Source organism: Perca flavescens, chromosome 16, assembly GCF_004354835.1.
Source record: "Perca flavescens isolate YP-PL-M2 chromosome 16, PFLA_1.0, whole genome shotgun sequence".
Classification (NCBI taxonomy): Eukaryota; Metazoa; Chordata; class Actinopteri; order Perciformes; family Percidae; genus Perca; species Perca flavescens.
This window is the reverse complement of record NC_041346.1, coordinates 25143929-25168715: the sequence shown is the minus strand read 5'-3', so window position 1 is coordinate 25168715 and position 24787 is coordinate 25143929. Positions and strand designations below refer to the sequence as shown.

The following is a 24787-nucleotide window of genomic DNA, read 5'->3' as shown; positions in this document are numbered from 1 at the left end:
TCACATATGCAAGCAGTATAACCTCCCAAAGACACAAAAACAGACTTAAAATAAAAGATAAAATCGGAATCACCAATAACACGTTACAACCCTCTCAGCTCACAGAAGAACTTTTGAAAATTAATAACTTCAAAAAACTAACCGGCTCCCGGCTATATACAATGATTTCCAACCTAAACACAACAATAACACTCCCAACAACCAAGCGGGAAGCTGATCTGGCCTTTTCTCCCACCCCTGATTACTGGGAACCAATCTGTAAGAATACCTTCTCCATGACTGCTAACACAAAACTGCAGCATATACAATATAAAGTCATTCATAGGACTCACATCACCCAAAGTAAAATGTTCAAAATAGGCCTAGCAAACACAGGTATCTGTTCACAATGCACCTTAGGTAGCACAGATGATTATCTACATGCCATGTGGCTCTGTCAACCAGTTAATTAATTCTGGATCACGGTAACCGAGACACTGTCCACCACCCTGAGCTACAGAATACCATCATCTCCAACAGTCTGTCTCCTTGGTGACGTCTCCGAAATCCACATCCCGCAAAAATTCAGGAATCCGTTGTTCATTTCTCTAGCTGTCACTAAAAAAGTAGTCCTCCAAAACTGGAAATCAAAGAATTCTTGCCACATCAATCACTGGACAAATTTAATCTCAGAATACATCTCAATGGAAAAACACAATGCACACAGAAATAAGCAAATGTCAGCCTTTGAAGACACCTGGTCCCCATTTCTAACGTTTCTAAATTCAGCAAAAACATAACTACAAGCCGTGTATATTACCAGACATATTCCTCCCTCCTCCATTATGTAATGCCCCGTCCTCCCTAGTACTTTTACATTATTTATATAATTTTTCTAATTTCCCCTTTTTTTTCTTGTCTTCTTTTTCTTTTCATTATTTCTCCCTTACAGTTATCACTTTACTCATACACACACTAGCAACACCATCCACACTTATGCATAACATGTTTTTCCAACTCCCTTCAAACACGAAAACCGTGATCACCCTAATATGAATCGTAGATCATTCTACCCAATTATTTATATTACATCCTGGTGTTTGTCAACTGTCCTGTCCAGTCCCGTCTTGTCAGTTCTGTTATTGTCCCGTCTCACTTCCTTCTGTGTTATGTGTTACACTTTGTACGTGGTGCTTTAAATCCCCCCTGCCCTTATATGGATCCAGGGTCTCACTAAAACAGGGTGAATGGTCACGGTGGGGCAACCGTTAATGCACTGAATGTAATTCTAAATCTGAATGTAACATACTGTGTATATAAAAAATATTGCTCTATAATAAAAATAAAGTTGTCCTCCGAAGAGAGGTGGTGGTAGAAAAAAAAAAAAAAAAAAAAAAAAAAAAAAAAAAAAAGAGTCCTAACCCCCTATCAGTGTCTTTTAATAGAGCGTCTGTCTTAAAAAAAAAAAAAAAAACTTCCTCCAAGATCCCAGGGAATCAAATTAGTGTTAGGGTCAACATTCTTGCTCTTCTTTAATTTCAATTCCACATCTCTGCTTCTGTGCAACTGTGTCAGTTTAATTGTCAGGGACAGAGCTGGGTTTTCTTATGTCCTTCACCGATAAAATAAAATAAATATAAATCCCCAAAAAAAAATAAAAATAAAATAAAAGACACAAAAATACCCAGTACAGTGTTTTAGTATTTTAGTCACCAGCCTGTGGACATGACATAGCTTAAATGGCTTATTATTGCAGTGCTTTCTGACAGCCGACTGTCTGAAGTCTGGAGGTCAGAGCAACCTTTAATGTATCACAATGAGGGTTGCCTGCTTGCAACACTGTTACTATTGGAGTGGATTTTTCTAGCTCAGAAACATTATTTGAACCCAATAGCTGGCCGAGAGACAGGACCTAAAAAATGATGATTGGTTATGATTTGGAGAATATTTTAAAAGCTGTAAAATCTGTCGTGTTGTGGCAATTTGCTGTTGTGTTGTGCTTTGTGTTGGGTGCTAATTAGCAAACCTTAGCGTGCTTACACGCTAACCTAAGATAGTGAACATGATAAACGTCTTTGTAAACATCTTAGCATGCTGACATTAGCATTTAGCTTAAAACACTGTTGCACCAGAGCATATGTGTTCAGTCAGATGAGTGTGAGACAGACAACTAAAACCACTGATCCAAATAATACCCCTTTGTTGGATTTAGTGATAATATTCTCATCTGAATTGCTACCGAGTTGTTCTCTGTATATCTATATCCAAATCCCACATCCATCACCACCAGAAAGCTCATGAGAGTATACCTCATCAACCCGTGTCAATATTCCAGATCTAATATAAATTGTCTAGCATCTTGTTCAGTCAAAGTTTCCTGCAGTGCTCCCCTGGTAGAATACGATAATGAAAACTAAGTAAATCAATTTAAAGTATTGAGATATGATCCTTAACATTTAATGAAGTGCAGATTGTCAGAAGTAAAAAAGCTCCAAACAGATGTTAGCGATTAACGTCCTTAGCTAAAAGGCGTGGGCTCCTACAGTAAATAGCTCTGGGAAACAAAGTAGCACGTACTGTATAAAATGACACGTAAACCTAATGGAGGAGCAGGGATAGCAATATTGTTGAAGCTAGATGCACTAATGGAGATTAGTGGGCCCGGAAGGTGACTTTAATCTGTTGAGATGACAATCCATTTTCTCTTTGCCCCTAGGACACAGATTTAATAGATAGTATGGTCTTCGCTAATCACATGTAATATCAGTTGAGCACATTTGACCTCATTACTTTTTCACTGTCAGTCTTGTAAGGTAATATAAAATCAATCAACATGTAGCTCTGATTTTATGCTTCATTTGCCAGACATTTGGGTCAAATGGATATGTCATTATTTTTTTGACATTTCACATTTATTTAGCCTTTTTCAAGTCGGTCTCATATTGCTGACAAGTTTATCTGTATGTTAAAACATATCAGCTGTCTTCTGTCATGGTACACGTACAATTACAGAACTGCAACGTTATTGGATACAGCAGCTTGAGTAAATGACCGGAATGTAGAAGTCAATAATTCAGTTATTGTATTTCCTCTGCTGTTGTTTTCTGCTTCACTGACTGTATACAGCGTAGCGTACCTTTAAACTTTGTGATCTTGGTGACATCTGATCTTACAATATACTGCATTCTGAATTTGGCAGTGCTAACTTTTGGATTTATCAGTGCTTTTGACCAATTTTGCCCCCTTTGCAGCTGTAAATAATTAATTCCAAGCCAATTTATGTGTTCTGAAGAACGAAGATATGCAGCTTCACTGCAAAGATGTTGTGTGAACTTCTCTGGTGTTTTGATTAGAGATGTTCCAATACTGATACCAGTATCGGAAAATCCTCCGATACTGCCTTAAATGCTGGTATCGGTACTGGAAAATACTGAAGTTTATGCACCGATCTCACGACGTAATTTAGCCCTGAGCTGCTTTAAAGTAGTTTATTTATGTTCTTTTTCCATTATGACTGAAGAAAGTTCTATGGCATTCGTTATTTGTGTTTTTTCATGTTTCACTAAAAGTTTAACCTGAGTCCGGCCGTTATTGCAACGTTATTGGATACAGCAGCTTGAGTAAATGACCGGAATGTATATAATGTGCTTTTGACCCATTTTGCCCCCTTTACAGCTGTAAATAACTAATTCCAAGCCAATTTATGTGTTGTGAAGAAGGAAGATATGCAGCTTCACTGCCAACATGTTGTGTGAATTTCCCTGGTGTTTTCCGAAAAGCCTCCGATACTGCCTTATATGCTGGTATCAGTATTGGAAAATACTGAAGTTTATGCACGGATTAAAGTAGTTTATTTAAGTTCTATGGCATTCGTCGTTTGTGTTTGTTCATGTTTCACTAAAAGTTTAACCTGAGTCGGGCCCTACAACAATGATAGAAATCATATCACATCCATACAGGGATAGTAGTATACGGCTGTTAAAACATAATAAAATACATGACACACTGGTATTGGATCAGTACTCGGCACTGGCCGATACGGAAGTTCAGGTATCGGAATCAGGAAGCAAAAAATGGTATCGGACCATGTCTAGTTTTGATATGTGCATCTAATGAGAGCCAATAAGATGAGATGGCAATACATGACAGGAGATGGCAAGAGGTAACAAAAGATAAGATAGTATTTCACAAGATGAGACTGCATGACATATTATGAGATAAGATGACACAAAATGACATGATACATTGCATTACATTGTTTTTGCTTTGCTTTTGTACACATTAAAATCGAGAAGAGAAGGTCCTACCCCGAAAAACGCCCTCATAAGTCATTTATTCAAGCGCAATTACGACCCATAGTTTGTGTCCTGTTTGAAAATAAAAAATAACGGCAAGTTTTTTTAATCAAACAAACGGAACTACATCACGTTCTGCGTCAGATGTGTAACTGGAAGTGAAGTAACCTCTAACAATATGTGTTTTTTTTTTTTTTTGTATTGTATTGGTTGTATTAATTTATGAAACGCTCCTCTGGTTGGAATTAGAGGCTAGGACTAAATTAACTATATCATTGTATGTTGTGGAGGACTTGTTGAAATCTGAACAGCTTAAAATATCACTCTCATCAACAGATTTAACTGATGTTTGCAATAATATTTACTTCCATACTGATAATTCTCCTCTTCTCAAGCTGTCTATCTGTCTGAGGATCACAGTAGAGCACTTCACGCCAGAGGAAGCCCCACATGTCCCTGCTCGCTCTTCACTAGACTTTCCCACTATAACCCTCTCTGATCCCTTGTTACTTATCTGTCATTCAAGTGTTGGCACAGCTGTAGCGCAGATTTATCTTTGTATTTGCCTGTATCCGATTTCAGTCGCTAAAGACATGATGAAGGCCTGCTAAACAAATCCCCCCAGGAGCCTGGCCCTGGTGTGCCAAGTCATGTCGTTAGGTAGATTAAAGTCACCTGGGCTGGCTGAGATTGAACTCACCTTGGCTGGCTGACAGCAGCAAGTCTCTCTTCACACTAGTATTGTTGTATTTAAGCCACATCCACACGTACCAAAACGATCTTTTTTCCCCCCTTCTTCCCTGGCATCGTTTCAAGAATGTTTGCGTCCAAACGGATCCATTTGTAAATGACTCAACACGTCACTTCATATTCCAGGCCTATAGGTGGCACTGTTTCTGCCACAGAAATTCACCAAAAATGGAGAAGAAGAGGCTGCGAAGAAGAGGCAGAGAAGAAGAGGCGGCGCATGCACATAAAGCTTGCGCGCTGTACACAAACAGACAGTAAGAGAAGAAACCAAATAGCCCTAGTAACCCTAATATCTTCTCCAGCAGGAACCAAGGGGGTAAGCTTCGCTTCAGAACTTGAACCTCCGATGGCGCCATTTTGTTGCTACAAAGCGATCACCTCCTGTTAGCATTCCACTGACCGCCATTTTTTTTTTACGTCACTTGACAGCGAATAACTTTACATCTGAAGCGTTTAAAGACTATATTTGTCCGTTGTTTATTTCTAAAGAAACACAACAATGTATAAAAGGCTCCATTACCTTGTACCTCACGTTATGGCTCCGTAGCAGACGTTTTTGTAAAAATAAGCTAACGATTATGTCATAACCAAGTGACTTACTGTCGCACAGTAGAGGAATTACCGTATAGTACAGGAGAAGCTCGCAGGCAGTTTTGACTTACATGAGATGTTTAGTTTTAATTACTAATGTTAACTAGCATGTTAGTTAGCAATAATTAGCCTGTGCCCATGTTATCTCCTTACATACACCTACTCTCTCCGTCTCTGTAAGATTGGGAATGATTGAGATTTCTCTTGGCACACCGGAAAAGTGCTTCTAATAGCCTTCACTGGTCTCCGTCCAGAGCAACGGGGTCTATTGGTCCATTATATATATGTCAATGGCAGGAACACAAGCATGTAGTCCGCCATTGTTGTTGTTATGAGACGTCGTCACGGGATAAGAAGTCGAAGGCTAGAGGTCGAGGGGTGTGGCGATGACATCATCGATACGCAAGTATGCAGCTTCGCCATCCAAACAAAGACGCAAGGGCGCCGTTTTCAAGGGCCAAAACGATGCAAAACATACGTGCGTTTACACCAAAAAGCGTTTCCGTGTGGATGGCCTCTTAGTTTGTCTTTACGTTAATTTCCCAATTAGATATGCAAATATAAACACATTTGTCTCCCCTCCTTTGTCCAGCCTTGAGCCGGGTTGAGACATTATATTCTTAGTTTGTCTTTCAGTCTTGCTTTGACCAAACTGTGCTTACTGTGAACCAATTTCCAAGAAGGACACAACATACTCCTCCTTATAAATATGGAAATATGGCAACATAGCAGGCATAAAAGAAGCAAGAAACCAATAAAGAGATGCACACAGGACCATGCCTCTTCATCTAATATTTAGCATTCATGGCTTAGCTGACAGTGTAGATTGCTGAAGGACTGCTGGGATTTCTCTCCTTAATATACCATATAAGTATGGGTGCATATTAATGTTTGAGGAGAAAAAGAAAAGTGAGTAATATACCAGAGAGAGACAAAGACCTGTTCTTTCAACCCTGTCATTGGAAGCATTATAAATGTCTCTATCTCTCACAATGATTCAATCAAAATTAAATTTAGGAAACTGGAATAAGTTAACAAGTGGAAGAGGAAATCTCTGTTTAAAAAGGCATTTTATTTTAGAACTGGATTATATATATAAATAGTTTGAGCTGTGTACGAAACATGACGCTGTGTGCCATTTTGGATTATAGGTTGAATAAATGTTAGGTGTAAACGTCCTTAAGGGATGTCTTGTTTTCAACAACATTTCTAAAAAAATATATAGAGATTTCTGACACCTTGCATTAACTCTTGCAGTAACTCTAGCCTCATTCTAAATTCGAAAATTGACCTGAAAATGAGGTTAGATTAAAATCTATTTCACATATAGGCCCCATTAAGCAACCTATACTGGCCAGCCCATTAAAGTTATTAGAAAATCGCTTTTTGTTAGGAAGATTGTGTGATAGTTCTACATGACTCAGGCTTATCATCATGAGGTGCTCGAGGCTTTGGTTGTTTCATGCAATAAGAAATATAAAATACAACAAGCCTTATCTTTCGACAGACTAAAGCCTGAAACTAAACCCACTAAAAATAGGGGGGCAGGGATAAATCAATCTCAAAACAATTATAAAGTAATGCTTTTGGTAATGAAGACACATGATTAGGGTTTAACTGCAAGACAGTAAATTAGGTTACAAGGAAAATAATGTGTCAAAAATGACCTTCTTTGACCAAGTTTGGATATTTAGTGAAATCATTAAGTTACACCAAATATTTTGTTGTCTTACACACAGTTTTTCACCAAAATTAGCGTGTGCAGGATTTTTTAAAAGCTGGTAAACCTGCAAATAGGCAAAAGACTGCTTTCCCATTGTTGGTAGACAGGTATGCCTTTCTGTTTTTTTTTTTTTCTTGTCCGTCACGTTCAAGAAAACAGGGTTAGCAAACAGTCAAAGGCAGCATGGAGGCCGGTGACAATGTTACAGCAGTTGCTTCTTTTAAATATCTGTTACTTATTCAGTCTCTCTTTCAACTCCATGCCGACTAATTTGGAGCGATGTCTGAGCGCCGCTTGGGAAGAGATGAACAGAATTTGGGGCCAAGATGACAAAAGTTACTGACAAAGGCAACATGGTCATAGCATCCCGCCGTAAAATGGAAAAAGGGAAAGTTAGTGTGTCCACACGGGTGTCTTGTTTCCAATCGTCCGTTCTTCTTTTCCTAAACCCAACCGTCCGTTCTCTTTTCCTAAACCCAACCGTCCGTTCTTCTTTTCCTAAACCCAACCGTCCGTTCTTCTTTTCCTAAACCCAACCGTCCGTTCTTCCCGCGTGTCATGGAAACATAAGCCCACCCACGACGTTTTCCTTAACCTAACTGCATCAAAAATGATGCCAATAGTCCCGACCAAGTGCCTTTAGATAAAGCGTGTTTAGATATGACGCTAAAGGACACTTTTAGCATCAATAACGACAAAGGCACCTGATCAAGCGTCTGTATTTTACAAGATGGGAGTGAGAATCTGTTGGCCTTTCTCAAATAGACTTTTAACATAAGTTATACACATTATTTTCTCAAACATTTTCTCTCACAAAACCTACACTTCTTCTCTGTAGCCTCACTAAGATGTAAGAATAATAATCACGTACCCATTTTAACATCCATAGAAATACAATTTTATTTCTATTGTCACATAATTCAACATATAGTTTTGTAACTGCTCCTTTTTATTTTTCATTAGCAAACTGTCAGAAAATCGCTTTTGCAAACAAGCAGCAAAGAACATTGGCAGTACAATATCTTTATCAATATATTTTTTTCCAAATCAAATATAATGAATACGCCAAAAGAAAGTGGTTGAAATGTACATTACATATTCTAAACATAAATACATGTGTATGAAGACAGACACACTAAGGAACATTGTTCATATTTCCTTACATTCTTCTTGTGGTGGTTGATAAACAAGCCTGTCGGTGCAATCTACGTGCAAGTGTGCACTGAATACACTGCATACACTTCATGGCTCTTTCAGTGAGATATTCTTGTTCCTTCTATTCCTGAGGCTGGTTATTTTTGCTGCTGCTAATAGTATCATTGAGAGTGTTTTCATAACCAACACATAACCGAACTTGACAATATGTGCTGCTTATCATTGATTTGGCAAATTATTTAATTTAACAAAAGGCCTTTTGTGTGTGTTCTTGAGTTCTAATAAACATGTTAAATGCTTTGCTTTCCTCATAAATGAGCAAGCACAATGTTTTGAAATGGTTTTTTTTTAAATCATGTTTGTTAGTTTGTGGTCTTCTTCGGAGAAGTTCCAACCCCAACTGTTGATCAGCAGAACAGTGTGAAAGCAACAGCAGGCATGTGTGTCACGACACGTATGCATGTCCTTGACAGAAACAAAAGAGGGACCCACTTTTAAAAAAAACATAACACCACTAGTGGTCAAAAACAAACAAAAGATTTTGGCACAAATGCATCAATAATAGTACAAAATAATAAATAATTCACAAAAATGAAAGGATCCTATAATGATGATAATGAGTTAAAGCCATAGTGCGTTGTTTCTGTCGCCCCCATGAGGAATTCTAAGTAATGACAACAACACTGTTGGTGCATCTGCATGACACAAACCTTCCGTAATCGCAAAGCGCCCCCCACCCCTCCTCCACACAGTTGCTTGTAACCAAGGAGGACACGAAGGATTAAAATAACATGATGGACTCTTCAGAACATATGTTCACTCGAGTTTCTACGCACGAAAGTCGCCGGACGACACCGTTTTCTGAACATAGCCATACTGAGAAATACAGGGAGAGTTGTGTGGAGCTGATAGTCTTAATGGCTTGAATGTAACGGACGTTCATTAATATCAAAAAAGTTACGCACTAAAGCTTTAATATGAGGATTTCCATCAAATTAAATATTTTACAATCACAGTGAATATCAATCAAATGTATGTAGCAATGGTGTTTTAAGCCCCCAACGTCGACTTCAAGGCAGCGCTGCGACCGTCGACTTCAAGGCACCTAACCCTAACCCTAACCATAACCCTTGCCTAATCCTAGTAGAGATGTTGGGGGCTTAAAACACCAAACACCGCACTTTTAACTGTACATGTTATCCTGGACCAGTATCAGCATCGACACTGTTCAATCACATGTTGAGGTAACTAGTCCAGATAATAACGTCAATTTTACAACGCTGCTGTACACAACTATTACCTGAAATAGGTACATCAATAGCAAAATAACATTATCATTATGTTAGAAAGCCTAACATACTGTATTGTTGACATTTTTGTTGGTTGAGACATGAAGGTTTTCTAGCAGTGTTTTCCACACCTTTTGTATAGTTTATCTTATCTGCTGTTTTTAGTTGAGGCTCTACATTACACATTTCTTCTTTTCCATAGTCATACTAAGAAATGCTAATATATTAGTATAGCTAATATGCATATAAACGTTCTTCTCTTTGACATGGCAGTGCTTTAAAGGTTCAGATTTTATACTGCCCCGCGAGGAAGCAGGAGGGCATAAAAGGCTTTCCAAATGAGCCTGCGATCCTCTTCCCCTGCTACTGTTTGTCACAGCACAATTGCCTCGGGACTCTAGAGAATGCACTTTGTCTGAAGAAAACTGACACAATTCTCATCAAACTGCCTTGCACATCACCCTTGAGAGGTCTGCAATTCCAGGCCTATATTCTTTCTGAAACATTGAACACTGCCAGCATTAGGAGTAACATGCAGTGCTCTTCTGAATAATAGCCAGATTGAACTGCACATTCATTGAATCTCACAGTATTACATCACACTGCTAAGATAATTTAAAAATAGGAGTTAACACAGTTGGATAGGTTAACAGTAGGTGAACAACAACAAAAAATCAAAGCAATCAACACGGAAATCTCATGCCACCTACTGCTGGTGGCTTTTATTGTGAGCGGTCACAGGAAACACAATGTGTTCATCACCGAGGTTAGCCGAACCATTATCGCTCATCAAAAATGCAACGAGAAAACAACAAAGCGACAAGCGGCACACATCCAACTCCTCAGCAAGGTACCCAACTTGACTGTGCCCCGATGCTGTGTGCAGCATGTAAACATACCTTTGTTAAAAAAAACACTGCACTGCAAACAGATACACCTTGTGCTCTCCTGGTGGATTTCTGACAAAGTAGCTCGCAAACTGCACTTTCTGTTACCACGGTAACCATTGCCAAATCAACCACTGACATGTTAAGGATTACAATTGAAAATAATAATCATGTTTCCCCCCCCCCCCAACTTTCACTTTGAATGTTGCTTATTTATTCATGATTTTTTAAAGTTTTTAAAGCAAGAGTTCTGTGCCTTTAAACTCTCTGTGTTTACACTGACCGTTGCTATATGCACCATGCTAAACATTCAATATTTAAAATGATTCATGATGACAAATGTTGCACAGCTTGCAAGTACATTTACTCGGAACAAATATACATGGAGTTAAATCATATATTTCTCAGGACTGTTTTTGTATTGTCCTTGAAACAGAATGGTTCTCCAGAAGCCTCAGATCCTTTGAAAGTGTCCATGTGCTGCGCAGTTTCAGTTGGTCTAAATCTGGGACACCTTTTCCAGGTCCTCCATGATCAGGTCCTGTTCTTTGATATGACTTCTAGCAGCAAAGCTCCCTCTTTCCTGACGTGAGCTGGTACCGTTCCCCATTAACACTGGTCTGACCCCTGAGCCCGATCTGCTGAGGACAGCCGGCTGGACTGGGAGTACAGCGTTCCCTCGGATCTGATGGGAGTAGGTATTCTGGCACCCAATGCACTCAGAGCACAGCTGGAATTTGAAGGCAGCCTGAAAGCCTCTGCGAAAGTTCTGGTTGAAGAACCCATAGATGATGGGGTTGATGCTGCTGTTGAAGAAGGCCAACCAGTGAGCTAAGGGATACACGTAGATGTTAATGACACGATACTGGTGCTCTGTCAGGCTGGCGTAGTCGCTCAGCATCATCAGCGTCCACAGCGGAAGCCAGGATAAGATGAAGAGCAGTGCCACAACCAGCAGCATCATTATCACCCGATTCTTCTTCTTCGAAATTGTGTGACGCCCCTCCGTTCTAGATTTGCCGCTTCCACCGCCCTCTTCCGACACGCTTCCACCGGCCCTCACCTGAGAAATAGCAGTCTTGGAGAGGGTGAAGCCAATGCGGGCGTACATGACGACGATAAGGCTGAGAGGAGCGAGGTAGATGTTAACAAAGAGAACAGTGGTGTAGATTTTCCGCATCTCCTGATTGGGCCAATTTTCCCGGCACCAGTAAAAGGGGCGGCTGTCGTTGTTGTTGCCAAGGACTATACGCACCCTCTGCTCCTTTGTGACATGGAGCATGACCCCAGAGGGACACATGATGGACACAGCGAGCACCCATATGATGACAATAATTAACTTTGAGGTGGGGATGGTCAGCTTCTGCTTGAAAGGGTAGACAATGCAGCGGAACCTGACACAAAAGGGGATTGGAGGTAAACGCATGAAGGAAAAGAAGTCTTTTACAATTTTTTTCAATAGTTAACCTTTTTCATAAATAGACTCAGTTCATTGTTTTGTCCATTAATCACACCTCTATGTACAGATCATAAGAAGAGTTATATAATAACCAGTGATTCTATTAACCCTCACCTGTCAACAGCTATTGCCACGAGAGTAAACACAGAGGCTGACACGGATATCCCTTGAACCATACCACTTAGCTTACACACTACGCTACCAAATGGCCATCCTGCAGAAAAGAGGGAAAAAAAGTGTAAAAAAAAGAATTTGAAGAAAAACAGGCATGAATAATTCAAATGCTTAAACTGCTCCTAATGGGCAAAAATAATTAGACTTGCTTTCCTGCACCTTTAAACAAGCTGAATATTTCAACCATTTACAAATCAAGCCAATACAGAAGTTAGATTACATATTGATTAAGGAATTTCCTCCTTTTATAACTCAGCTTAAATGTAGGCATATTATGAAAGAGAGTGAAAACCTGACCTGTTATGATGTTGTCCACCAGCGTGGTTGGCATGCAAAAGATGCCAACCAGCAGGTCACTGATGGCGAGGTTGAGAATAAACAGGTTGGTGACCGTGCGCATGTTCTTGCTGCGCAGCACGGTGAAACACACCACCCCGTTGCCCACCATGCACACCAGGAAGATGAGCAGGTAGGAGACGGTGAAGACCGCAGCCACAGAGGGCTTGTGGAGGTAGAAGTTAACATAGGTGATGTTCAGGTGGGTCAAAGGGTTTTCCTGCAATCTTGAGGAATTGGAAGGGTTCAAGCCCTCCCAGGTGGTGTTGAGAACTAGATTCTGGGTCATGGTGATATCTGGGTGTGAGAGCGACAGAAAAATAGAGACAGGCAGAGGTATGTTACACGGATAACCTAATATGTGCTCGCCATGTTAGTGCATGTGTCATGGGTTAAATGTTCCATGTCCTCCGTTAACCAAATCAACCAATTATAAAGCAGAACACCACTACACATATCCTCCCAGTGGGAGTGCAATCCTGCCATCCAGGATAAGGAGCCAATGGTAATTACAGTACAGGCCAAAAGTTTGGACACACCTTCTCATTCAATGCGTTTCCTTTATTTTCATGACTATTTGCATCGTAGATTTTCAGTGAAGGCATCAAAACTATGAATGAACACATATGGAATTATGTACTTAACAAAAAAGTGTGAAATAACTGAAAACATGTCTTATATTTTAGATTCCTCAAGTAGCCACCCTTTGCTTTTGTGATAGCGCTGCAAACCCTTGGTGTTCTCTCAATGAGCTTCATGAGGTAGTCACCTGAAATGGTTTTCACTTCACAGGTGTGCCTTGTCAGGGTTAATTAGTGGAATTTTTTTAATTTATTAATAATAAAGCAAAGGGTGGCTACTTTGAAGAATCTAAAATATAAGACATGTTTTCAGTTATTTCACACTTTTTTGTTAAGTACATAATTCCATATGTGTTCATTCATAGTTTTGATGCCTTCAGTGAGAATCTACAATGTAAATAGTCATGAAAATAAAAAGGAAACGCATTAAATGAGAAGGTGTGTCCAAACTTTTGGCCTGTACTGTATATAAAACAATAGAACCATATCCAGAAATCAATTGTCCAATTCTGTCTTTTGATTATTGTGGGTGGGTTGATTCAGTCAAGTGTATGCTCTCCCACACTCTCTGATAGCAACGTGCTGACTAAAACGACCAATCAGTTCTGAGAGCAGCTGGAGAGCGTGGGTGATAGTTTACCAATTGGTTACATCAATCATCCACATCCAGCATTCTGGATGGCATGAGCTAATTATTGACTCAGAACTACTTTTGACACTTATGTGATTGGTACATTTTTCACATCTTAATGGGTTTTGGAAACGTTTCTGTCTAAAATCTTCAGCATGATTAACGTTTTGCCTTCTGCCGGAGGAGGACTTGAATTAAGTTTAATCCAACTTGTGTTTTTTGCTTGATGTGTTCACTCCGTGCAGCTCAACTTCTACTGTGCAACTAAAGGACAAAGTAAAATCTAAGTGTGAACATTTCAGAGCAAAGTGGGTCAGGGTAATTCAGCGATGAATATGTTATTGTAGTCAATAATTACTATTTTGCACCATTGTGTAGTCTAACCAATTTCATTTTCACATTTCGTTGTGCATTTAAAATAACATCTAATACATTTTAATTGAATCTGCTGGAACATCATTAAAACATTTCAAAACAACAAGTCAAAGCCCACTGTGCCACTGTTCGGGTTTCTCAGTCTTCCAAAAGATAATCCGAGTAAAGGAGATGTTTTTATTATAGCCGCACTGCTAGTTATACTTCCTTGCTCATACAATCACATCCCTGTGCAGCTCGTTACACTGTAGCAAATACCGAACGAGAACTGAATATAATGGTCTAAGTCTAGCACTAACATCTGGAAATCAAACCCTCTGTGGAATGAGATCAGAGTGTTTTTGTCTTTTAATCAGCACCGCTTTGGAAGAATTGATTGTTTTCCTTGAAACTCTTCTGTTCTACTCTTCTTGTAACAATTACATGGATAACTGAGAAGCTGTTGGTGCTCAATTCTAAAATGCTATAAGTACATCTGGGACCAAAAATCAATTCCTGGAGATCCATAGTTTAACTGAGATTCAATATGCTTATAAGAAACAAGGAAATCAAACAGTTTTATCACTCTTAAGTTAACATAAGTTATTGTATTTACTATTCCTTCAGAAGTCCTGACTGGTGGGGGTTGCGTTCATGTCAGTCTTTACCGTGCCTCAGTGATAACTGAAAGACAACCTCATTATTTTTCTGACAAAATGTCTTTGTATTAAATCAATGTGTAGTCACACTGCCACCCCACATTTAACTATCAAAAGTAGATCATACAGTATATGTATAATTAATTGATTAATTGGCCTAGGAGGGGGGTTGGAAAGTGAGAATTTCTTCCAGAAGTAGATTATCTAAATTAAAAAATCTGAAGTTTCCCAAATAATTCCACACTAGACACTTATTTTCTTACCTTACAGGAAACAGTATTTGAGTCCCTTTCTTCTGTCCTTGCAGATGCTATATATATATATATCCAGAAATTCCACTCATTCAGAGCATATAGCTGCAAGCTCTCATCCCTACAGTATGTGAGACCCTGTGCTTCTGCTCAGTCCGCCTGCCTGGCAAAGACTGCTGTAGCACTTATAGATTACAGGGAGGAGATGGGATTCACTCGGGAGAGATGTGCTGGGCGGTGCAGGTGCTAGGAGCAGTACATGTCCAGAGGCGTGTGAATTGAATGCAATACATACAGTGTACATGCACTATATGCACTGACTCCTCGATGAGGTCCAAACTTTGGACATCTACAGAGACCTAGACATTTTTATATTTGGTATCAGGCATATAGGTGTTAAAGGTCCTATGACATGCTGCTTTTTGGATGCTTTTATATATTTATTTATATTTGACTGAAATTCAGCCTTGGTGCAGAATAACAGCCACTAGAGCCAGTCCCACAATGAGCTTTTCTTAGTATGTGCCATTTCTGTGTCTGTAGCTTTAAATGCTATTGAGGAGGAGAGAGGGGGGGCAGGGTGAAGGGTGGGGGTGTGGCTTTGACCAACTGCCACTTTGCTTGTTTGCAAGCCATGATGTCTCTCTCTCATGGGTGGGCCAAATAGACCTTTTTCACGGCAGACATGTTGACGTGTCATAGTAGGAACAGCACGCGTGTATTCAGACCCATTACTGATGGCTGCATTCCACTTAGGAGAGGCCCTGGTATTGTGCATGCTGACTCACTGAAATAGCTTACTGGGACACTTGATGGAACTGAGCCATCGTTAAGGTTATCAATTTCAGCTGGGCTTTTCCTACTATGACAAGTCAAAAAGGTCTGCTGTGAAAAAGGTCCATTCTCTGGGCAGGCAAAGCAGAGAAAGGGGAGGTAACCTTGCTCCTTATGACCTCATAAGGAGAAGATTCCAGATCGGCCCATCTGAGCTTTCATTTTCTCAAAGGCAGAGCAGGATACCCAGGGCTCGGTTTAAACCTATCACCATTTCTAGCCACTGGGGGACCATAGGCAGGCTGTGGGAACTCATATTAATGTTAAAAAACCTCATAAAGTGATATTTTCATGCCATGGGACCTTTAAGGAATGTCATTGCTCGTCTTGGATCAACTCTCCAGTTATCAAGCACCTGTCCTCCTCCCCCTCAGTGCTCACCCCATCACTGATCAGGTCTTACCTTTTACACCTCACACTTGCACTGCACTTACGTGGAGAAAATGTGAGGTCTGTGGGGTGCACAAGTCTCTGTGACTGACTCTGACTCAGGGCAGCATTTCAATTGGGTTTATGGTACATGTTGGCTGAAGTGTTTTTATTAACGCTAGCTGCAGCACATCCCACAAATAATAGGATGAAGTGCAAAACATTATTCATGATTAATGTGGAAAATTGGCTTAGATGGTAAAAACTGGGAGATGATAGATTTTAAGGGGTTAGAAGAGGTAAGATTTAATAAAGGGTCAACATGATTGATGCAGGAGCGAGAGGTGAGAGGAAGAGTTCAGGACTGATTGTGCAGGATGGTACCTGACTAACGTGGAGCAGGTTGAGGGGGAGGGTTGGTGCTTGATAAGTGGATGGCTGATACTTGACTGGAGGAGAAATTATAGAACGGCAGTTTCCACACATGCAGTTCATCACTGTTAGTGTTCTCAGAGAAAACCCTTTATGCAACTGTAACTGCAGTTGCCGCAGAATGTTTAATTAACACGTTAAAACGCCTTTAGCATAAATCCTGTCAGACTGAAGGGATTCTCACCTTATAGAGAGGAGTGAGAAGCAGAAAAATACTGTCAGCTGGAGTTTGTGTGAAGTTTGGTAGACGGGGAACTTTTGAAAATACAGTTTTCAGGGTGTACTGAACCCTGTTATGGAAATTTTGTCGAAAGCAATACACAGGAAGCAGTCGACAAGTTGCGATAACAGAGAGTTAAGCATGTGTGTGTGACGACTAGTGTGTGCTTTTGTGTCAAGGACATTCATAAGAGGTAGCTCCAATCAAAACATTCTCTTAGTATGCTCAAGTCCTCCCATATTTGCATTAGTCGCCATTGTTTGTTCAACATATTATTGTTAAATAGTAGCCTATACTCCTGAGGTGGAAGACTGCAGTTTCGCTGCACTTGTAATGGGCTTTTTTAAAATGAATGTCAAAGTCGAAACCCAAAACCACATACCGACAGCCATTGTCTGCCCATTTGTACACTTTGCAAGGGAATAAACAGTAGCATCATATACAGTAGGCTACCTTAATCATCATCTGGTATCAGTCATTTTCATTTTGGCCACGGATACGTCAGTGAGCACTTCGTACTGTGGATTCTTCAGGACAAGTAATAAGTTCAAGAATGGGAACATTTTATATTTTAAGTAAATAATATGGTCTAATTTGATCCTATAGTGTGTTACTCTGATATTAAAGTTATCTTAAAATACTAGATTGTAACAACTGAGACACACGACACTGAAGGACTCAAATGCACGACTCAGAGATAAGGTTGAAAGTTAAACAAAATAAAGTCTTTATTAGAAAAATGGTTTAAACAAAAGGAGCTCACAAGGAGGATAATAACAAACAAACTTAATGGCGTATATAACCTGGCTGGAACGTTGACAAGACTGACATGGAGACAAGACAAGACGAACTGGCACAAGACAAAGGGAGACAAGGACTATTTATACAAGAGGTATAGGGGAGACCAGGTGAAAACAATCAGGGGCGGAGTAGACAGTCACAACGGCGGGAAACTCACACATAGTCAGGATCTGAAACAAGAGGGAAAGGTGAATACAAAATAAAACAAAGTGCAGAACAAGACAAAAAATGAGTAACTAAACTTAACAAACTTGGCAAGATATAACAGATATTCTGTCTCTCACATCACATCAATTATAAACAGGTAAGTAAGTGGTCTTAAAGAGGATTCTTTTTTTTCTGTCTCGGTATTGACGGTCTCTCATTTGCACTCGGTCTCTACTAGTCCTGGTCTTGGACTTGACTAAAGCCCCGGCAGACACTCTAATGTACCACACACACACACGCACACACCAACACCACAACACTACAACACTACACAGGCATACATACAAGCAGTGACAAGATCTCATGGAAATAAATGGAACCCAAAGTTTTAACTGCAAATATGACTTGGACTTTCATTGAACAAAAAAGTAAAAAGTGCGTCAATTACTCTACCCGTGGAACAGCACCTCAGGGGCTTAAAGCTTGAGCTCTACACTCATCCTCTACATTCATCCTTCATTACAAATCAGCCTCTGTGATGTCCTGCACAGAAAATGTCATAGCACGCAGACAGAGCCAATTATTTTGTCTACCTTATCTTCAAAAAGGTAGTAGATATTGCAAGACTATTGCATTACAAGGTGATGGGTTTGTAAGTTTCACAAAGATAGCACTATTGTATGAAATTCCATCACTGCACTTTACAGGTGTTTCCATCTCTCAGCTGTTGTCAGGCGCTTTATCAACTGATGCAATTTACTTAAACATTGTTTTGAGCAAAAATAGTCTTGATCAGCTTTTTCTGTTTGGGTTCATGTGTATTACCTGTGGAGCACTCCTGAATGTGCATGTGCTTTTTTGAAAAGAGTCACTACTGCCCCCTTGAGCCAAAATACAATGCAGCATCATGGGATTAAACACCATGTGAAAAAAAAAGCAACCCCCTCCTCCTCCTGAGCTTCACGCAATCACTCATATTCAGTCACTTGGGCAACACATGTAATATCCAATAACATTAACCTGAACAAATGTCAAGGAAAAGGCATTGATGTTCTCTCCCACAGCAGAGGAGCTAATTATAACACATTTTTTACCTTTTGGCAACGAACTATGAGTCAGAACACCGTGACTCATAGGAAATAGCCAATTAGTTTCATTACAGCTAACCCAAGTCCTATGATCATGGAAACTATGCAGCCATCCTCTCTCATCTTTGCTTCGAGACAGCACGGCTTAGTTCGGAGCTTGAATTCAATCCAATTCACCCCCTTAAAAAACACACGTGCACTCCACGTGCCTGCATCTCCCCCAAACAAGAGACAATATTCTCATGACATGCCTTCTCTGTATGAATTTCACATGCTGTAACCCTATTGTTATAGCCACTGGCCTGACTGTGACCTTGACTGACAAATGTATAGAAGTAAACTCTCTTCATGTAGTGCTGATCAGTTCTGTGCATGTCAGACTTCACACATTGTTGTTTCCAGCCCTAGTTTGAAAACCCATCCTTTGGGAGCTACATGGTCCAACCTCTTAAAGAGGAGTATTGAGTGATTAAAAGAAAAACACAACTATGTGTTTAAGAATCATTTGGACTGTTTATTGCTCTTGTTCAAACCACTACACCTTAAAAAAAAAAAAAACAGACATCTGCTTTCTTTCAAATAATCTATGGTTATTAGAGCACATAAGATCTTTGTATAAAATTAGTTTCAGAGTTCAAAAATGTTACATTGATTGTGGAATCAGAACCCGAGAGTCAAAAAGTCAAGATGTACAGATCACAGAACAGCGTGAAAGACAATGTGGTTTTAGATTTTTGGTTCAAAACAACTTTCTGGTGCTTCACATTTTGACAGCATATTGACGTGATTGTGAAAGCATTAATTATAGCCCTTTTCTTTGCACTACAAATCAGATCAGAAGCAGCGCTGATTGTGCACGGCCTTTTCTTCAAGGAATATATGTATTTCAAATGATTGAGATATTACATTCAGATATGCATTCATATCCTAAATCAGTATAAGTTACAGTGTGTATTTCAATCAGCAATAGAAGCGTGATCAAGTCGTTTAAATAATACAGGAAAATTTAAGACATAAAACTGTCACTAAATGGAATTTAGATAATGATACATTAAAGATAGTGTCTTATGAAAATGTCAATTGTCAACTGTACGCTATAAAGCAGTAGTTCTTCCAGGACTGGATGTCACAACATTTCATTGCCTCACAGTGATTGTTTGTTGATTTGCATAAAAAAACAAAAAACAAAAAACACACATAGCATGATTTAAAAAAAAAAAGTACTCAGATTTTAAACATGATCACATTTTAAGAAGGAAAGTTAAACTCAAATAGGCTTTTAGGGTTGAGTTCACAGTCAAGTGTGTGAGAACGTTACAGGCCATCACTTTCCCCCTTAAAAAAAAAAAAAAAAAAAAAAAAAAATCTAAAATGCAATTTTTGTGGAATTACCTTTTAAAACACGGCAAAAATCATCCCTAATTATTTCATATTGACAAACGGAAAAAAAAACTAAAAAAGACAATATCTTAAGTGTCACAGAGCAAAAAGGACCTCAAAGTGAAGACTCCGAGATCCTACGCAGTGCAGTTGGAACAACATAAATCAGTGTTTGATCACAAACAATTGTACGACAGAGGTTTAATATATAATGCCTGGCACCTACGGAAATGTAAGAGGTAGAGCTACATCCAGGTATAATCTATATCTCCCTAAAACAGGGAAAAGACAGCTGAGTGGATACAGACCACAGAAAGAATATCTTCAAATTTGCACAAATGGGGAAGTAAAATGGTAAAGCCATACGGTTAAAACAGCAAATTCATTTGCAGAGAGTTTAAATACAATAAATATAAGAAAAAGGAAAAATGTTCCAAAAATGTTCCAAAAAGTTCCAGTTTGTATGGTTGAGCCATTAACTTCTTACCATAGTGTCACAAACATGGTATTCTCACACGCTCTTCTGGATGGGTTTTGTGAATATGCAGCCTTAGATGGATGCTTGATAAAGAATTGATATGCCCATACATATACAATTAATGTGACTGTGCATAGAAGACCTTTTGTAGCCCTTTTGTTCATTATAAGTAAAAAGGAGGAAATGCAGTACCTCCACTAGGTTTTAATCTTAACATTCCAGTAGTCATGATTCAAACTCCACAAGGAACATTAAAAAAGAACTACCGTTATTCAAAACCGTACTATCAGGCAAGAGGCTGGTTATGTCCAGTGCTATTTGGAAGACATCTTTGTTCTACAAACTTACTGTACCCTGGACATATTTTATGATAAAACCTCTTTAGCTGGACGCTTGTTATAAATTATTAGCATAGACATTCATAAGATATTAATGTCCTATAAAAACTGCAGAAACAGATGACCTTACGTACACCTTCTGTTTTGTGCAAAAACTCCTGCAGATAAAGAGTGCTCAAACCTATCCTGTGTCAGCCCTCATTAAATTCAGTACCACCAAAGTGTTTCAATTGTACGACAAATACTTCCACCCATTCTGATTGAAATCCTCACACAGAGAATATATATATATATATAAAAAAAAAATACTTTTACAAAGTGGTACGATAGTACAAAAGAGGATGTTTGCCCTGTTGTGCTGGTTTTCTTGCATCTTTGGATAATGTCTTCACAGATCTGATTCGGAGCCCTTCCTCCAGAAGAAAGCCTTATCCTCAGAGCTCCTGTCTATTCGAATCTGAGGCAAACCTTTTGTGTGTGGACCCCTGTCCAGACTGAAAGTGGAAGAAATTCAGAGTAATATAAATATGGTGCAGTATGAACTCATTGTGCATTTCATTTCAGAGAAAGGAAAAGTGTGATGCAAAGGCCGAGCTGGTACTCACTCACTCTGCCACTGTTGGAGACTCAAAGTAGTGCTCAGCACGACGAATGCGGGTTAAGGAAATTCGGGGATTTATCTCCTGGAGGGGGCGAGGGGGTGAAAAAAAATTTACTTCAAATACATACTTCACAAACAATCTGAAATGGATCAGCAGAGAAGACGAGAAAAAGAAAGCAAGCGCTGCAAAGCTGCTTTTATAACTGAGTAAGAAAAATCTGTTGAAACTAGCTGGTTAGAGCAGCGTTAAAGAACAGTCAGAAACGCATATTTATCTGGTAAGCTGTTAAGGAATAGTGAGAAAAGCATATTGAGCTGGTAAGCTGTTATAGAATAGTGAGAAAAGCATATTTATCTGGTAAGCTGTTAAAGAATAGTGAGAAAAGCATATTGTTCTGTTAAATGTGTTAGTGCCTGCAAGAAGGCGAATATGACAGCAGAAATGTGAGCATGAAGTCTTTAGAAATTAAGTTTGAACTGCCGTTAGAGCTATGGCAAAGCAAGCCCTGGCTAGTACTCACTATCCATAGATTTAGCACCCAACATGGGCTCCTGCTCCATTATATCCATAGAGATTTTTATACTGGGTACGTTTTCTTGGTAGGGGTAGTCAGACTGTGGGAGGAGGGAGGGAGAACATTAACGCATATGGACTTTAAACGGGAGGATCGACAGGTGGCTGTAGACAATCACGACAACAATGGCTTTTTGGTTATCTACACCTACATCTATTTAAATATTTAGGTAGAAAGAATGGTTAACGTACAAAATCGATTTCGCTGTCTATGCTTCCCTTCTTCTTGTTTTTCTTCTTCTTCTCATCCTCTTTCTTTTTCTTGTCTTTCTCTGGGATGACGTCGTCCAGGTAGCTGAGGTCGTGCTGGGAGAACACCCAGTCCATCGCCTTGCGAACGGCAACCAACGCCAAGATCTGCAGACACAGAAACAGTTTGATTGGCGTTCATGTGGTCTCTCATTGCCAGACCTTCCTCCGCAGCTCTCCGAAGGAGGGTCTGGCTAGGCCACACAGCGTTGCGGGATGGGGGGAAAATGTCCTCTGGTTTATTGCCATTTCTTTAAACCAATCACAATCATCCCGTGCGGCGCAACGGCGCCTCTGCAAAAGAGCCTCGGGAAGGAACTCGTTTTGGTGGAACGTGTTCGTTCAAAAAGGTTGTTTTAGTCGTGCAGCAGAAAACTCAGACTGGACAGACAGCTGTTTCTCACCATGACAGGGAAGATGATGGCAGCCACGGTGGACTTGAGGATCCAGAGGAGGGCCAAACACAGGACCTGGATGAAGGTGAAGAGGTGGATGCGTCTCTGTGGGACGTGCCGCAGGTAGATCAGGTCCGGCTGGTGCTTGGCTGGCATCAGGAGCAGCTGCAGGCGGTCCATGAACTGACAAAGCACACAGACAAACAGGCCAGTCAGGTCACCAGAATCTTTAACAATATAAGCAAGATACTGTCGACATCTTCCATTTCACATGAGCTCGATACCTCTTTATTATACGCTTGTTACTGCGAGTGAGAGGCTTCTACAGACTTTTATGTTAAGGGTGTATTCAGCTCTAGATGGGGTGGGATAGGGGGACAATAATGTCTGTAGATTTTTATGACTTTATGTATCTGTACTGTATACTGTAAATACTTTGGATTTTATTGCGCCATCTACCTGCCCCTAAACGTAACCAACGAGTACACACACACACACACACAAAATGATAAGAAACTAATGGTGGCTAGCTAGCGCCTAAGACACAATCTGTTATAAGATGTTTGAGTTAGCAGGATGTGTATTAGGGACTACAAAATTGTGTTTTCTGGGATGACTAAGTCATGACCCGCCCTACTCTGACTGGCTAGTACTCATTTCCTTCGTTGGTTGGATTGGTTAGGTTTAGGCTTGAGGAGTGGGATTATTTAGGGGAAGAATAACAGGGTAAGCCAATCAGAGGAACAATAGGGCAAACCATGCCTTCGCCATCCTTGGAAAAGAAATATCACATTTTAGACATGCCTTCGCCGTCCTGGGGGAAAAGTACTCCGCTATCACTGAGGCTTAGCTAACACTGACAGAGTAAATACTTCCTGTAAATACCACAACGTCTTGTTCTTGCAATTAGTTTTCACTGAGTAATACGTAATGGGCAATTGATTACAATTTTTTTAAGTAACTTGTCCAACACTGAACAGGTCAGACTCACTCACCTGGACACCATTGAGTGACGCCACACCCATGTAGAGGAACACACCGTAGAGCACAGGCATGGGAATGAACTGAAGGACAGGGAGCACAATGAAAAACAGGTATTAATATGATATTATAAAAGAATGCAAGTAATGGTGTAACAAATTCTAAAAGACATGAAGAGTTAGAGATGCTCGAGATGTTAGAGCTTGCTTCATACAGGTAATGTTTAGGAAGGTTTATTTTGAGCATCATTGCTTGGTTTAAAAATAATCCACAAGCAGCTTTTCTAGGAATGTTCTTTTAGTAGACACCTCAGTGCAAATCTGTCACTTGGCTGCTAGTGGTGCAGGTTTGGCAACTACTTGCTCAGCAGTCATGCAACTTTAAAGCAGTGGGGGAAAACGCATCATACGAAAAAATCTCTTTCAACATCAATGACATGGCAGAAAAATATGTGGCGAAATGGGGAAAATATGTGCAATATCTTGCTACCAGATGAAAGCGTGGTGCTTATTGTAAAACTGTACATTTGATCCATGTGTGTGTATTTTTTATTGTTTTATTTTAATTTTGTTCAATTTATTTATCTGATTTCTATTACCGGTACCTCTTTTGGCTTAATCCTTTTATTTTTCAATTCAAAATGTATCATCACTACGGGATATATGTTAAGATGTCAACTGTAATGTTGTCTACAATGTTGACTACAATGTAACAGTGGTGTTCAAAAACTCATTAAAATACTAATCATAAAAAAAAAAAAAAGCAGTGGGGGGAAAACACAATCAA

The 24787-nt window shown here is 39.7% G+C and overlaps 2 protein-coding genes across 5 annotated transcripts in view; both read right to left on the bottom strand.

Moving 5' to 3' along the window:
- Positions 1-11011: 11011 nt before the first annotated feature.
- Positions 11012-17510, bottom strand: LOC114571587 (neuropeptide FF receptor 2). 2 transcript variants are annotated; one of them, XM_028602631.1, is made up of 4 exons: positions 17423-17510; positions 12600-12935; positions 12243-12342; positions 11012-12063 (listed from the first exon to the last, which is right to left on the bottom strand). In XM_028602631.1, exons 2-4 carry the CDS (start codon positions 12925-12927, stop codon positions 11169-11171), a joined length of 1323 nt encoding a protein of 440 aa, XP_028458432.1. In that variant the 5' UTR covers positions 12928-12935; positions 17423-17510; the 3' UTR covers positions 11012-11168. The 2 variants fall into 2 exon arrangements, with proteins under 2 accessions (XP_028458432.1, XP_028458433.1); XM_028602632.1 differs by lacking the exon at positions 17423-17510 and adding an exon at positions 15127-15183.
- A 2828-nt stretch (positions 17511-20338) lies between these two features.
- LOC114571586 (electrogenic sodium bicarbonate cotransporter 1) overlaps positions 20339-24787 on the bottom strand; it is a 39415-nt gene continuing 34966 nt past the window's right edge. For 2 of the 3 annotated variants that reach the window (XM_028602630.1, XM_028602628.1), the window contains exons 21-26: positions 24016-24084; positions 23030-23203; positions 22569-22733; positions 22324-22417; positions 21807-21884; positions 20339-21695 (exon numbers count right to left, since the gene is read on the bottom strand). In XM_028602630.1, coding sequence (XP_028458431.1) covers positions 21841-21884; positions 22324-22417; positions 22569-22733; positions 23030-23203; positions 24016-24084 — 546 coding nt within the window. In that variant the 3' untranslated portion in view covers positions 20339-21695; positions 21807-21840. The remainder of the gene's footprint in view (positions 21696-21806; positions 21885-22323; positions 22418-22568; positions 22734-23029; positions 23204-24015; positions 24085-24787) is intronic. The other variant, XM_028602629.1, reaches the window with a different exon arrangement.

Bases quoted from the DNA above. Each gene is read 5' to 3' on its own strand.
- LOC114571587 (XM_028602631.1), bottom strand. From the start codon at position 12,927: ATGACCCAGAATCTAGTTCTCAACACCACCTGGGAGGGCTTGAACCCT. The intron at 12,343-12,599 runs GTCAGGTTTTCA...TCTTTTCTGCAG, and splicing joins GGTGGACAACATCATAACAG to GATGGCCATTTGGTAGCGTA. The intron at 12,064-12,242 runs GTGAGGGTTAAT...CTTTTGTGTCAG, and splicing joins GTGGCAATAGCTGTTGACAG to GTTCCGCTGCATTGTCTACC.